Source organism: Ipomoea nil, unplaced genomic scaffold (genome assembly GCF_001879475.1).
Source record: "Ipomoea nil cultivar Tokyo-kokei standard unplaced genomic scaffold, Asagao_1.1 scaffold0418, whole genome shotgun sequence".
Classification (NCBI taxonomy): Eukaryota; Viridiplantae; Streptophyta; class Magnoliopsida; order Solanales; family Convolvulaceae; genus Ipomoea; species Ipomoea nil.
This window is the reverse complement of record NW_017616846.1, coordinates 82,300-97,927: the sequence shown is the minus strand read 5'-3', so window position 1 is coordinate 97,927 and position 15,628 is coordinate 82,300. Positions and strand designations below refer to the sequence as shown.

At 35.3% G+C, this 15,628-nt stretch overlaps 1 protein-coding gene across 3 annotated transcripts; it reads right to left on the bottom strand.

The window, feature by feature from the left end:
- Positions 1-620: 620 nt before the first annotated feature.
- On the bottom strand, positions 621-14,022 carry LOC109172528 (mediator of RNA polymerase II transcription subunit 15a-like). 3 transcript variants are annotated; one of them, XM_019321689.1, is made up of 12 exons: positions 13,646-14,020; positions 12,846-12,957; positions 12,591-12,711; positions 10,931-12,262; positions 10,351-10,421; positions 9,146-9,220; positions 5,015-5,365; positions 4,070-4,489; positions 3,661-3,996; positions 1,796-1,996; positions 1,601-1,689; positions 621-1,113 (listed from the first exon to the last, which is right to left on the bottom strand). In XM_019321689.1, the coding sequence occupies exons 1-12, from the start codon at positions 13,807-13,809 to the stop codon at positions 906-908; spliced, it is 3,480 nt and encodes a 1,159-aa protein (XP_019177234.1). In that variant the 5' UTR covers positions 13,810-14,020; the 3' UTR covers positions 621-905. The 3 variants fall into 3 exon arrangements, with proteins under 3 accessions (XP_019177234.1, XP_019177232.1, XP_019177231.1); XM_019321687.1 differs by having other exon boundaries at positions 4,070-5,365; positions 10,351-10,412; positions 13,646-14,022; XM_019321686.1 differs by having other exon boundaries at positions 4,070-5,365; positions 13,646-14,021.
- Between the last annotated feature and the right edge of the window lie 1,606 nt (positions 14,023-15,628).

The window sequence follows — 15,628 nt, the reverse complement described above, 5'->3', positions numbered from 1 at the left end:
ATAGGCCAAAACAGCAAGGATGGGTGCCGCCTAGCGCCTAGGCGGCCGAGTTTTGCAACCTTATTTTTTTTACGATCCTACTCTAACCAGAGTAAACTCATTTGATAATTCTCACCACAAGTGCTAATTATGTACAGTGAGTAAACTCATTTGATAATTCTCACCACACGTGCTAATTATGTACAGTTTGTGTTCCATCCGTAAGGAGCACCTTCCAGGAGTCGTAGACTCTGTCCGAGAGGAGCTTCGAAAGGAAAATATAATAAAATTATTCATTGTGCACGAACAAATTATAATCATGAACATGAACATATGTTTGTTTATTTAACGTTCATGAACGTTTTCACAAACGTTAACGAACACTAATAAACGCTTAACAAACGAACATGATATTCCAAAAATCTTAACAAACGAACACGAACAATTTCTATTTGCTCATGAATTGCAATTCAACAAAATAAGAGAATTACAATCCCGTCCAACAAAATAATATACTTTTCTTGAATTACAACCAACCAAACACCCCCATAAGATTTGGAATCTGATTCGGTGATTCCCCTGCCAGCATAATAACGAGGCATTCCTACATACCTCTGTTTCAAATTTAAAGAATGGTAGACTAATAAAATAAATAAATATATTTTTTCCTCACAGTTCCCTTCAAAACAACAAAGAAAATCCGAATAAAGTTAAACAGGGCAACGCCACAGGACAGGATGCTACAAGTACAAACATACAGTTCAAACTTTGAGAGCCTGTGTCTAAATGTCTCATAATATAAAGAAGATAAGCTGCAGCTTACAAAGTAAGCATAAAAAATTCCTATAAATACTTCATCATAAGGATGAGATGAAGGTGTTGGGACTTTTAGGAAAAACAAAATTTGTGAGTGAGGTGAGCAGCGGTCATGCTGCAGTCATACAGTCTTCCCAGGTACCATACTTTGAGCTGAAACTTCCCCCACCCCTTTTCTGGGCATACTCCAAAATAACTGCTCGAGCACAGGAATCCCAAGTTCTCGCAATGTCCCTCAGTGACATCGGCTCGGATAGACTTCGGAGGGAGGCGGAAAACTTTGACCTGGCCTTCGTTGATAGATCCTCGTACTCTTTACTGTGTGACAGATGATTAAAAATTATAATCAGTGGAAGGTGAACATAACGCTTGAAAATGCAGGCACATCACACATCAAAATCTCGAGAGTTTTAAAAACCATAAGTTTTCTAGTGTAAGAAGCGATTAGCAGAAATTTTATTTTCTCCCTCTGGTTTTCTTCTTTTATCATGTATAACATCACCATGTTATTCGTCTTTGAATTTGTTTTCATGTGAAAGAGCCCCCCACTCCCTACTTTCTGTTTATCATGATATAATTGAAACAGCCCTTGTAAAGAATATCACAAAGTTTAATACTACCAAAAGGGCAAAAGGGCAAAAGGGAGAATCACATATTTACACTGCACAAGACAGCACGGCTTGGCTTAGAGCCATCTAAACATACATGAATATTGAGTATTATGGAGCACATGAAATACTACATACAAGCACACATACATAGATAAGGAAACAAATTATTATAGACAGCGATGATAACTACTGACCTGACTTCAACTGGAAACTTATCCATGATAATTGGAGAGCAATTTGGATAATTTGCAGGAACAAGCAATCTTAAAGGCTGAATTGGTGACTGCCCAATAAAATAGAAAACCATAAAAAAGAAAAAACATATCAGAAGAAACTAATAAGAGTTGATTGAAGATTGCAACCTGATCTGTGGGGGCAGGCAAACTTACCATTTGAGCTGAAGCATACTGTTTTTTTAAATTTGGACTGAGAGACACAGCCCTAAAAGAACACTTAACAGTGGTACCTCCACTTCCGTCAGTTGTAGCAGCTAGAACACTTGCATCAACACCTTCATCGCTGATTTCTAACACAGTATCAATCAGTCGTCGATTGATTTCCCTTATCTCTTCAATGAGTGCATGGTTAACCTACAAAGGGAAAGAAACCATTTTTATTAGGTAAGTAACTTAAAGGCAACATTTAGGCACATGTTATTATCAAAGAGAAAAATGAGCAAATTGAGGTTATAATGGTTGGAAAATGAAGAGATGCCAGATTCCATAGTTATCACACATTGTTAATGCAAGAGTCATTAGGTTAGTTGAAGAGCCAAGCTTCATATGTAACACAAACTCTCATAACATCATAGCCTATAAATAGTTAAATACATTGGCTCTTTTAGTGTTTTCTATACAAGTGGGACATATTGCATATGTTCCAACTTGAGCAGGAGTGCTAGAAATTGAAGAGTTGTCAGATTTCCTTAGTATCATATTTTGTGTATTCAAGAGTTATTTAGTTAGTTAAAGAGCCAATCCCTTTAAGTAACACGTCGTAATGTGTGGAGACTCTCATAGCCTATAAATATACTAGCTCTTTTCTAACTATTTCATCATGCAATCTATCTAGTTTCATATCTTCTCTGTCTCTCCTATCATCAGATTTCCACCTTGTCTGTGGGTGGTGGCTCCTTGCCACCCACCAGACTTCAAATTCAATATTTTTCAATAATAACCAAATAGAAACTGAGAAGCAATAAGGTAGTGCCTGGCAGGAAATTTACATGGAAACTACAACACTTGCACAAGAACAAAATTCAGGCATACAACATCAAAGAGAAAAATATGTACACATTAAGATTATAACCAAATGATAACTGAGAAGCAATTAGTAGTGCCTCATACAACTTGCACAAACATCCTAACAGCAAGAATTAATTATCCATTAAAATACAGCAGAAAAGCTAAAGAAAAAATCATGCACAAAGTATGATCATGTTGATTGCCTTTGCCAAACAATTTCATCCAAAGTGTAAGGCGGTCCAAAAAACAGAGTGCTTTACACTGTTGACTAGTTCAATTCCCATTTGATCAAGAAAACCATCATACCAGCAGTAAACAGAAAAAGAACTGAAAGAGATAGTAAGCACCAGTAGACAGTAGTCCAGTAGATTGCAAAGATGCAGTTTAAGTAATATACAGTATGAATTCAAATAAGAGGCGGAATTTCACAATAATATTAGGATAGCCTAACCATCTTTATGAGGAGAAAGTATGAAGACTGATGGTGGAAACAGAAGTATTAGCAGACCATAACAAAGAAAATGGGAACAACTGGAAAAGCTCAAGGCTGTCAAAGAAAGAACCTCCAGTGGAATCTTGAAAAGAAGACCAAGGATATTAGATTGAAAAGCACCATCAGCAACCAAATGGAAAGGTAAGAAAAAGAGGGGTTGGGAATTTTCAACAGAGCGTTCAGGGATAAGTGATCATGCTTCAAATAGGAGTAATGTGAAGATTGAAGAAACCTCCTCGATGGCATTTCTTTAAGAAAGGGAAAGCACTCTAGTCTCTTTGACACTTCTTTACTTTCAAAACCTTTCCTAGTTAGTATGGGATTAGCCAAATTTTGCAATACTCCATACATGTATCGAGTATATCCCCTCCATATACAACAATTTTCGTTTCTTTGTTCTATTAAAAGAAAATTATCACCCATGAATACCTAATTTAAGGTAGAAAAGTATATACCAATGAGCAAGATAAATGATCTACTTTTATAAGTGAAAGAGAACGCTAGACAGACAGTATACCTTAATCTTGCGTCTTTTTATGCTGGATGTTGCTGTTGACTCCAAATCAGATGCTTCAGAGCCATTCCATGGTACAAAACTATCATTTACACTTCCACTAGATGACACTACATTTGAGGTTGTATAGCATTTCATTCTCTTTGTTCCAGTAGGTCCATCCTGTGTCAAGAAACTTCTTGCCTGCATACGGCATTTTGTCATGGCAACCAAATCTTCACCAACAGCTGCTCTTGAGCCATTTCCAGGTGCAGACCCAGCTATTCTATCCATCATACTGACAACAGAGCTGATATCACTAACAGAGGAACTCAATGCTTTAGCTGACATTCTTCTTACCTGAATAAAATAAATAGGTTAAAGCAAGATTTAACAACAAACACCCCAGGATAAAAAGTGGAACTATACTAACCGCATTAACCAAGCGTTCCAGAGGTTGTTCAACACTTGACTTCCCAGAAATGGTGGTTGGTACATTTGCATGTGTGCCATCTAGACTGTTAATTTCTGGAAGCAACGGTGATGCTGATATCCCGGGAGTATCAATTGCTAGAGATTGAGCTGATGCAGATGCAGCATTTGTATGCTGATGCCCTACATTCCCAGCACCAAGAAGTGATGGAATGCCCATGCTAACTTTTTCTGACTCCCCTGGCAAGGGAGTTGAAGGAGATGGGGCAAAAGGTGAATTTGCAGATGGGAGAGGTGTTCCTGTTCTTGTAAGAGATGCCAACATATTTTGCTGGTCAATTTGTGGTGAAGGATGCTGGGCAAGCTGAGGAGAAAGTGTCTGATGAACTTGAGGTGAGGTGATACTTGACTTGAGCTGTTGGTGATGTGATACAACACGCTGGCCAAGTGACTGAGGCTGCTGGAGCACACCTGGTGGTTTAATACCTATCTGCTGCCTCATCTTTATATCATTTGTATCAACCATTTGGTGAAGCTGTGACATTGACTGTGCTGCCAGAGGAGCCTGTGGTTGCTTTATTTGCTGCTGTTGTTGCATTAGCTGTTGCTTTTGCAAAATTTGCTGCTGCATCTGCCGCTGCTGTATCTGTTGTCTCAGTTGTGGGTTCTGCAACATTTGCTGTTCATGTTGCTTAGGATGCTGGTGCTGAAGCATATTAGAATTTGGCTGAAGCATATTAGGATTTGGCTGAAGGTTAGTCTGCAGTGAATTTGCTCCACCTTGTGATGAAAATGAGTTTATGTTCATCTGCTGGGAACCAGGATTTTGTTGTAAAGCACCAGTAGACACCTGCTGCAGTGAATTTAATGAACTACCCTGCCCAATATCCAAACTAGCACCAGGCTGTATTGTCGATAACATGTTTTGCTGAGAGTTTGAGACTGCAGATACAGAAGACAGAGAATTATGCTGCATGTTGGTCAAATTATTCTGTTGCATTGCTGCCATAGTGCCTTGCACATTTACAGATTGCATCTGAAGATTAATTTGGCCATCATGATTTTGTGGAGGCTGAGGAGGTTGCCCTTGCTGCATCGATGAAGTAGGTTTCCGGGTCCTGTTGGAATTAAGAAAATAAACTATCTGCTTCTCAATATAAGCCATTTTTTCCTTGTGCTGTGGTTGAATTTCATTTTTATTAAGCCTCAACATGTGAAGAAGGCGTTCTACCATAACCTTAAACATCTTGAGCTTTTCAATTTGTTCATTTTTGGGTTGCTGAGGAACAGAATCATGCTGCAAAAGAAACAAATTCTGTTATGAGAAAATGACACGGGAAATTCATTCATATAATGTAAAAATGAGTAATAATTTCCTCCATCTAAGTCTGTGACTCATTCCTTTTTCTTTCTTCTCTAAAATTGTTTTGTCAGAATCTAAAAGAGTCAAAGTGCAGGAGGAAATTCCAGAATACACTAAATTTAAAGACTAGTTGGCACAATGTTGTTGATTTTAAATCTTCCCCAAAGTGTGGTAAACAAATTTATGAATCCAAAACAAATAAATTTTAAGAACTGCTAACCAAATGTGGTTGACTTCAATTGAGCTCCAAATTGCGGTACACATATTTATGAATCCGGAGCATGTTATTCAATGTCGTAAAAGTTGCTAGGCACCACCGATGGGCGCCTAGCACCTAGGCCGCCTAGATGGGCGCCTAGCACCTAGGCCGCCTAGGTGCACAACTAAAAAAAACTTGATAAGTATTTCTCCCATAAAATATAAATGTTCAATAGCACATAATACTCTAGACATAACAGATACAAACGAAACAAACAAAATGAAAACAAAAAAAAAAAAAAAAAAAAAGAATAACAATGGACGCCTAGTCAACTGACTGCATAGAAGGGCGATTTTCCCATTCATCCTTCTGCCTAAGGGCACACACACCTAGGCATTCTGATGTTAACTTTAAAAATTGTAACAATAACTTCCCAAAACTTTGTGAATGCATTTACTCATGAGACCAAGCTTCTGGCTATTAAAAGCTACCAATGTCTCATTTAGGAAATGAGACTATTTCACATTTCAGAAGCGTGACTTGTGTTAAAGAGGGCAGCAAAAATAAATGGTGGGGAAGTGAAGGCAAAGACAGCAATCTTCTAGGCATACCTCTATTCTCACCTTTATATGGTTTCTGTTCCGTTTCCTATCCTCCTCTCCCCTAAATCTCCTCTTTTGTTCCTATTGACAGATATCTTGTAGATCCTTGTGTGCAATTAGAAAGCAAGAGGATTCGATTATTCGGTGTTTAGGAATGGGGTAAATAAGAGAACCTGGGAAGATTTTATGAGAGGAATGAACGAAAGTTGCCTGTGAGGAGACCTCTGGTCCAGAGTTAAGTTCTCGGAGAGCTAAATGAAGCAAAGGGTACTTTCACAGATGCTGCGCGTTCTTGTTAAATAGGGCACGAAAACACATTTCGTAAAAGCGGCGTGCTTCTTAAATGGCACACTAGGTCTCATATTCTAGAAAGTGGAGATTGTTTTGAGCTGTTTAGGATTTTTTTTCAATTAATATTTTGACCCTGTTTAGTAAATGGAGAACTTTCCAATTTTCTGGACCTATTTTCCAAAGTAGAGAACGGAAATTATAGAATTCTCCAGTCCTAAATGACAGTATGACACACTAGGTCTCATATTCTAGACGGAAATGTTTTGAGCTGTTTGGAAATTTTTTTTACAATTAATATTTTGAGGACCTGTTTAGTAAATGGAGAATTTTACAATTTTCTGGACGTATTTTCCAAAATAGAGAACGGAAAATTAGAGAATTCTCCAAGTTTCCAAAATAACTAAAGAATTTGGGAAACACATTTAAATTTATTTTCAAATTTTCTGCGTTAACTTCATTTAGAATCACCTATTATCATTACTTATGAACTCCTAATTCATCTATTTATGCACCTTACCTTCACCTACCTACTCACCGACATATCTACCCACCACCACAGCCGCCACTACCTCCCTTATAATCACTGCTTCCTTCCACCCACTCACCAATACAATTGCAAGTGATCAACCGGTTAGATTCAAAATTGACAACCAACATATGGGCTTAATAAGGCCATAAGTTAAACTAGCTAATTGGTTAGATTCAATATTTTAGTGTGATTTGGACCATGAGCATTATAGCCCAATTAAGTGACCTCGGCCAAATCTTAGATTCTAACACAAACATATTTGAAACAATTAGAATATCTTATCTAAAAAATATCACTTGAAATTTTGAATATCTAAATTATCACCCGACCCCACTAGATGCCCACACATGACCGCACCCACACTATTGTCACTAATATTTATATTTCAATACAATGAAATCAAGTAAATTTCAAAAAAAAAAAAAAATTGTATATATAAATTGGAAAATAGTTGAATTTAAACATTGTTAAGAGTCTCACATTGAAAATATAAGAGAGAACATATGGGTTTATAAGGTCATAGATTAAACTAGCTAATTGATTGGATTCAATCCTATAGTGTGGTTTGGCCCATGTGCACTATAGCCCAATTGAGTGACCTTGGCCCAATCTTAGATTATTACAAACATGTTTTCTAGTTTTCCAATTGGAAAACGAAGAATTTGGAGAACTAGAGATATATAAAATGAAAAAAGGTTTTTGTACTAAATAGACCCTGAATTTTTCAATACATTTCATTTATAGATTTGTTTTTTAATAAGATGATAAAATTCAAGGAGCTGCTTACTGAACATTACAACTTAGGTTTTAATTGTGACGAGAAGATAGATATTCTTCCATTCTGAAAGTTACTTATGTTAACATTCACCAAATTCCTTGAGCTGCTCATTTAATGTTTGCATATTACTCAAACCTTTCTTCACACGGTCATTGTGCGTGTGTTTGCCTATTTATGCTTTTATAAGGAAACAGAACTCCAGGTTTCTACATGAAGTAGTTCAATCTCACAACTGAGACTATCTTCCATCTCCAGAAGTAGAAGAAGATTTCCAAGTGCAGTTTTTTCACCGACTATTTCTGTCATGTGCATAGGATTTCACCTAAGGGTGCATTTGGAAACTCGGAAAATGACTTCTGGAAAATGAGTCATTTTCCATAAAACATTTCCCTTTCCGGTGTTTGGCTACACAACGGAAAACTGTCTTTGTTTGTTTGGTTCATTTTCTAGAAAATGTGCACGAAAATGTAAAGAATTGAATACTTCAAAATTTTAATTATTTGATACTTTTGATAAAATCATTCTATGAATAGCACTCTTTTGATATATATATATATATATATATATATATATATATATATATATATATATATATATATATATATATATATATATATATAAACTACACGGTTGTAATTAAAAATGTAAATTTTTAAAAAAAATTTAAATTAAAAAAAAAATAATATTATTTATAGACTTTACTTGTTTTTTAAAATTTTGAATTCAAAAAAAAAAAAAAAAAGTTCGCGGACCGGGCCACGGGGCCCGCCAACTTGCATGGGGCGGGCTATGGTTGCATGAACCCTAGTCCATGGGCTTGGTGGGCCGACATGCAAAAGCCCGTAAAAAATTAAGCCCGAAAATTTTTGCATGTGCATCTCTTGGAAAATGACTTCCCAAAAAAAAAAAAAAGGAAGTCATTTTCTCCGAAAACATACCTATTTTCCTTTGACTAATGCATCATTTTCCATTGACCTCATTTTCCCCCCTATTACCAAACATTGGAAACTCGGAAAACACTTTCCGGGTTTCCAAATGCACCCTAAAATGGCCAAAGCTAAAGAAATTGAGGTAAACCAGAACGAGTTTCCTTAACTCCAGTCTTTTTTTCTCACTTTTAGGGATAAGTTATGTACAGAAGCTAAAACCAAATGATCCAGTTTTTGAAATTTTGCTCAAATAAATTACCGTGAATGAATATCATGCAAAAACTTGTTCAGAACTTAATAGTGGCACAACCTATATAGAAATGTCTAAAATAGGTTTAGAAGTCAGAACAGATGCAAAGAATAGATTCATTTATCCTGCATCTCACCTGAGCCAATTTGCCAGCAATCTTCTGGAACAATTCATTTAGATCCATATAATATGTCTCTTTCATGGCCTTGATCTGCAAAAAATCTTATTGCTTAAGTTACTTGGTTTATAAGTCCACAAACACAAAAAGAGATAGTTCATGTAATACTAAATTACAACTAGACCAACTTAGGGACCCAAAATGAGGTAAAGAAGTAAAACAAAAGAAGAAATTAAAATGCAAAGAACAAAAAATAAAAATGCCACAGAAACATGCAAAGGCTAAAATATTGAAGGTGCCAACCCAAAATGAGTTTACTAAAACAAGGGAGTATTCATCAGTTAACTTGTATGCATTCCAATTTAAATTGTGAAAAAGAAAAGCAAACAACTTTATCCAAAATCTAAAATCATCAGCCGAGCAAGAGAAAACTAGAGGAAAATACATTTGATAGAAAAGCATTAAGTGTACTAAAGACAATAGGTAATCTCAGAGTTTATTCCGCTTTTGGTCCTCAACTATAATGCCATTCTCAATTTGGGTCCTTGAATTTGATTTTTAGTTCTTTTGACTTCAAAAAAACATTCCACTTTTAATCCAAAATTTGCCATCATTCTGTGAAAACTTTACCCTGCTGTATTAAGGGCATTTTGGACTAAAAGTGGAACAAATTAAAGTTGAGGACCAAAAGAGGAAATGAAACTATAGTCAGAGGACCAAAAGTAGAATAAACTCAATAATCTCATCTAAATCACTAAATGTGACAACCACCTCAAGGGATAAGATAATCTCAACTCCAAAATTATAATATCTTATCCCAAGATGCCAAGATGAGATACTAAGATCATTTTAGTTACCTCTGAACCATATGAGAATGACACATGACATACAACAACCATTAGATTTTATTATTAGCATAGTTTAGTTTCTGAACCCATCGCATGTTAACATTTTATCCAAATTTCATACTTAAACTTCATGAATAGTCCTTGATTTAGATAAACTTGACTGCATTGCTGCAGATGACCCAATCAATACAAACAAAAAAGTGAAATGCAGCACCTAAAAAAACACCTCAGAATTCACTTTTCAAGTGGTTCTTATTTATATCTTTCACTTAACCAGACAATTTGGCAAAATCTACTTTTTTCTGTTGAAAGAAAGAAATCATTTTTAAGTTTGAGATCCATAAAGTCTTATGTTAAGTTAAACTGATGCAGTACCTTTTGGTAAGCGTCTTCCTGCCAATCAGCGACATTTGCGTTTCCAGTTTGAGCTGTTGAATCTAAAGATGCTACATTAAAATTTTCAAATGTAGATATGAATTAACAAGCTTTTACCAGCTATAGACAAAAATTTAATGAACATATAGCCACATAAATAGAGAGAGTATAATCCATTACAATGGCAAATAAACAACACACAGAGGTAAATTTTATATTTTTTAAACGGAAACACTAAGAGCAATGCAACTCAGGGAAACTTGACCTATACATCTATAAAATGTACTAGAAATGATGCTTAACAGTGTATAAGTTTCTTACTAGGATAACAATAAGTTAACCTTAAAACAACCTGAAACGATTTCTTACTACAAGGACAGGAGGGGGGAAGGGGAGGGCAGCGAGGACAAGTCCAGTTTGTCAAATGCTGGTAGATATGACGATATCATAAAGATGCTTCAAACAATTTGAAAACATAAGCAACTCCAGATTCAATGGCATAAAGCAACAATGTTATTAGGAAAAAGGAAAGTAACATGATGCAAACTTTTGAAGCTGCTCAACATAGATAAAGACATACTAGATGATGCTTCTGGAGCAGCCCTTTGTGGCTGAAAATTTTGCTTCTGCTGATCAATCAAGTTCTGCTGTTGAAGTAAAGGACTTGGAGTTTGAAGCCTCTGCTGCATTTCTCGTTGTAAAGGATTTGCTTGCTGCTGCAAACCCAATGGCCCAGGTTGTGATTGATTCTGTTGCATCATTTGCTGTTGTGGTTGAGATTGAAGACCTTGAGTTGGCAAAAGTGTAGCACTTGGAAGCATTTGTTGTTGACCTGCAACCTTTGATTGTGGTAACATCTGGATATGTTGATTAGTTATCAATCCAGAGTTACTAGATTGATTTCCAGCCAGCTGTTGCTGTTGTAGACCAGCAACATTACCTTGAGGGCCCATTTGCTGCTGATGTATACTTGGAACATTATTTTGCTGATTAATTAACTGCTGCTGTTGTACACTAGAATAGTTATTCTGTTGGGCCATCAGCCTATTCTGCTGGTGCTGCACATCAGGGATGTTGTTTTGCTGGCCAATTAGCTGGTTCTGCTGGATATTTGCAATGCTCTGCTGCTGCCCAATTAGCTGCTGTTGCTGCTGCCCAATCAGCTGCTGTTGCTGCTGTTGAGGTTGTTGCTGTTGGCTTTGCAACATTGGCTGTTGCAACATTGATCCCTGCTGTTGATGAATCATAGGAGTCTGTTGTTGCTGCTGCTGCCTGAGGACCGTTTGTGACCGTTGCTGGAGCATGGATTGACTTGGTTGTTGAACAGAAGATTGTTGATTCTGCTGAAGGTTTGACAGAGAAGTTTGTTGTGTGGTAGAGGGCTGCATGACCGCTTGCTGAGAAGATTGGATCTGAGTTGGTTGTAGTAGGTTCTGTTGTTGCTGCTGCTCCTGTTGCTGCTGCACTTGAGATTGAAATTTCTGTTTCATCATGTGATGGCGTAGCTGCTGTTGGTAAAGATGTGGATGAGGGGTCTGAGACTGTTGTTGTTGCTGTTGCTGTTGGGAAACAACTTGTTGTTGCCTCCCTTGCATCTGTCTCTGAGAATTGGGTACCATATTCGAATGACCCATGCTGTTTCCTACTGAATTTTGAGCAACATTGGGAATTCCTTGTACATTCTGTGAATTAGAATTTTGGCTTACTACACTTGGAATGTTAGGCTGAGTCAAATTGCCAACGCTAGGAAGTGCAGGCATCAGACTAGCAGAATTCTGCATTCCAGATGATGTAATATTGTTCTGAATATTTTGGGAAAGTAGTTGCTGCCGGGCTTGAGATTGATTGGTTACCATAGGAACAGAAAGTTGCTGCACTTGGTTATTAACTTGGGGTTGCATTGGATGTGAACCTACAGAAAGGCATCAAGAGACATGTCCAGAGATATGAGTCGAGGCCTCAGGCTCATAGCAATTTTAATAGTGAAACAAACACAGCAGCCATAAAACAAAGCAACCCTACTTTAGAACCCAGTAAGATATAAAAATTTATAGTCCTAAAAGAACAACCGGAAATAGGAAACAAGAATCTTTCTCTACAAGAGTTGTCATAGTAAAATAACATCTGCAAGAATAGTAATCTTCTCTACCCAATGGTTGAGCATGAGTAACCAATACCACTTCCATTGGAACAATTAATTTGGTCACAAATTAAATGAACATGAAATCCTGTTATATTACCTGTTCCTTGGGGATTTTGACTACTATTGGCAACATTAGCCTGCAGAGGGTTAGCCATGGGATTTTGTGATTTTGTCTCCATAGATAACATCTTCAAGGATATCTTCCGCAAATAATCTGACTGCAAGAGAAATTAAGTTGATGGTTAAAAGTCATGCCATGTATAAATAATCTTAGTAGTAAACATTTTGACAGTTAAATAAATAATTGAGTAGATAAAGGCTATAAATTTAAAATGACAAACATTATGCATACCTGATTTGTTGCAGCAGTATAAATTTTTTCCTCAAACCTCACTGCAATTTTCTTAAGTTCCTGCAGTCCCTCTGGTCCAGAGAAGGGAAGATGTCTCTTTAAAGTCTCCATTCTATAGCCATCATATTTCATATATCAGTTATGACAAAAGTTGATAAAGATACCATCCAACATTACAAGAGAAATACATCTAAAATCCATCACAAAGAGATCAATACTGATTATATATTACCCACCCCTTCCCCACCTAGAATGAAGAAAAGAATTCTTCTTGTGTGCATAGCTTCTCAAATATGATAGTACAAGAACCAAATATTGAAGTTTTGGGGCTCTTCCAAATAAGCATAGAATATAGTGCTTCACTGCTTCTAAAAAATTTTATAGTGTATATGATTGCCAAGAATAAACACAACAAATATGGACTCCCTAAAGCCCAAACATGTAGTTTGCTGAATTAGTATTTGGAACATGCTATGCCATGGCAATGTAAAATATGACTGTATACTTTTTTGCGGCCTAAAAAAATCTTGAAATTACCAGAGTAAACTTCCATCAGGCTTATATATATGTATGCAGCTTAAAAGTGAAATAAATCAATCCCCGAACTCTAAAATTTAGCATTTACTGCTAGTTCCATCAAACAGATAGCATCCATTAAAATACTAAGAAGAAGCCTACGAATAGCGAGAACCAGCAAATTTAGGGTTTTCAAATATTCAAATTCTAGAATTGGCTTCCAATTCGCAAACGTATGACGGCCAAGTTTGCACAGAAATGTTATAAGAGTGCGGAAAATTTACATCTTGTTGACAATCCTCTGCCTGGACTCCGGTTGCAATTGAGTCCGCCAATCGCCCGTCTCCATAGCTCCGGGAGCCGGTGCCGCCGCCGCAGCAATGGCGGTGGGGTCACCACCCTGAGGCTGGGCCAGAGGTTGCGCCGCCCTCCAATTATTCCCGTCCATGCTATATCAACTTCCTTCTACAGCTTCAATTACAGCCGAATAGATAAATGAAAGCCAAAATTCCCAGACTAGTGGTCAAAGAGACTGACTCCAGAATTGGAAGAAATATTTTTTAGAAAAAATTTTAGAGAGAGAACTGGAAATTCAACAGAGATGAGAAGATTCTATGTGGGCACCGAACATTAAATACCGTTTACTTACGGCAAGATAATAATATTACTATATTAGAGAGCGTTTGGTAATTGGGGAGTGGTAATTGGGGAATGGAGAAAATGTTTAAGGATGCTTTGGAAATTTGAAAAATGTTTTTTGAGTTTTCAGTATTTGGATGTAACATAAAAATTTAGTCATTGGAAAATGGTTTTTGTTGATTGGAGAAAATGAAGTTATTTTGGTGAAAAATAACTTCTGTTACAATTTTGGAGAAGTCATTTCCGTCAAAATGTTTAAACATATAATTCTACTCATTTTTTTTTTGAAAATAAACTAAACACACCAAGTATTCTAAAATGCAATCAAACATCGGAAATGAAAATGTTTTCTGGAAAATGAGTCATTTTCCAGAAAACATTTTCCAGAAGTCATTTTCCTGTTTTCCAAACGGACCATAATTTCACATTTGTTGTAATTTTTTACTCTTCAAATTCATATAAGTTAGCTCTGATATCAAATTGAAGCATGTATTCTATCTCATTATAAAGTTAAATTGATAGTTAAATTGCACATTTATGTATATATATATATATATATATATATATATATATATATATATATATATATATATATATTATTTACTTATTCGGGTCAAGGGAAATCAATTCTATGATATAGAAAAGTAAATCTCACTTAGAAGAGATTTGATACGTTTTTTTTTTTCAAATGATTAAGAATCTATCAAAATTATTTAATTACGTATTCTTGTTGTATCAAATTAAAAATCTCTTATAAATATAAGAAATTTGTCTCTTTTATTTTTTCTTTGGGGGAATTTGTCTCTTTTATCATTCGAAATATAATAGCACTATTTGTCAAATAAATTTGTCTATTTTAACACGTTTATATATATATATATATATATATATATATATATATATATATATATATATATATATATATATATATATATATATATATATATATTATTTGCTTATTCGGGTCAAGAGAAATCAATTCTATGATATAGAAAAGTAAATCTCACTTAGAAGAGATTTGATACGTTTTTTTTTTCAAATGATTAAGAATCTATCAAAATTATTTAATTACGTATTCTTGTTGTATCAAATTAAAAATCTCTTATAAATATAAGAAATTTGTCTCTTTTATTTTTTCTTTGAGGAATTTGTCTCTTTTATCATTCGAAATATAATAGCACTATTTGTCGAATAAATTTGTCTCTTTTAACACGTTTTTACATATATATTGCTTAGTATTTTAAATATTCTTGTTGTAGACTGGTTTTTTTTTTTACATGTGATTTTTAAAATATTTTTATATAACAATAATATTTTAAATATTTAAAAATTAAAATTTTCTAAAAAAGAGTGAACAAATCAAATATCTTAATTATTTTTTTTTATGATTTAAATTTTATATTTCAGATTAGCACTAAATATGTTAATTAATTTTTTTGTAGAATTATTTCCATCAAATACGAGAAATACTTTTCCAGTTAATTGATGTAAATTACCAAACGCCCTCTTAGGCAGTAGAAGTGTAGAACTCAGTAATTACCTTTTAACTCCCATTAATTACTGTGGTTATCATCATTTTACTATGATTAATGAAATTAATACTACGTATTAGTATTTGCTACGCAATT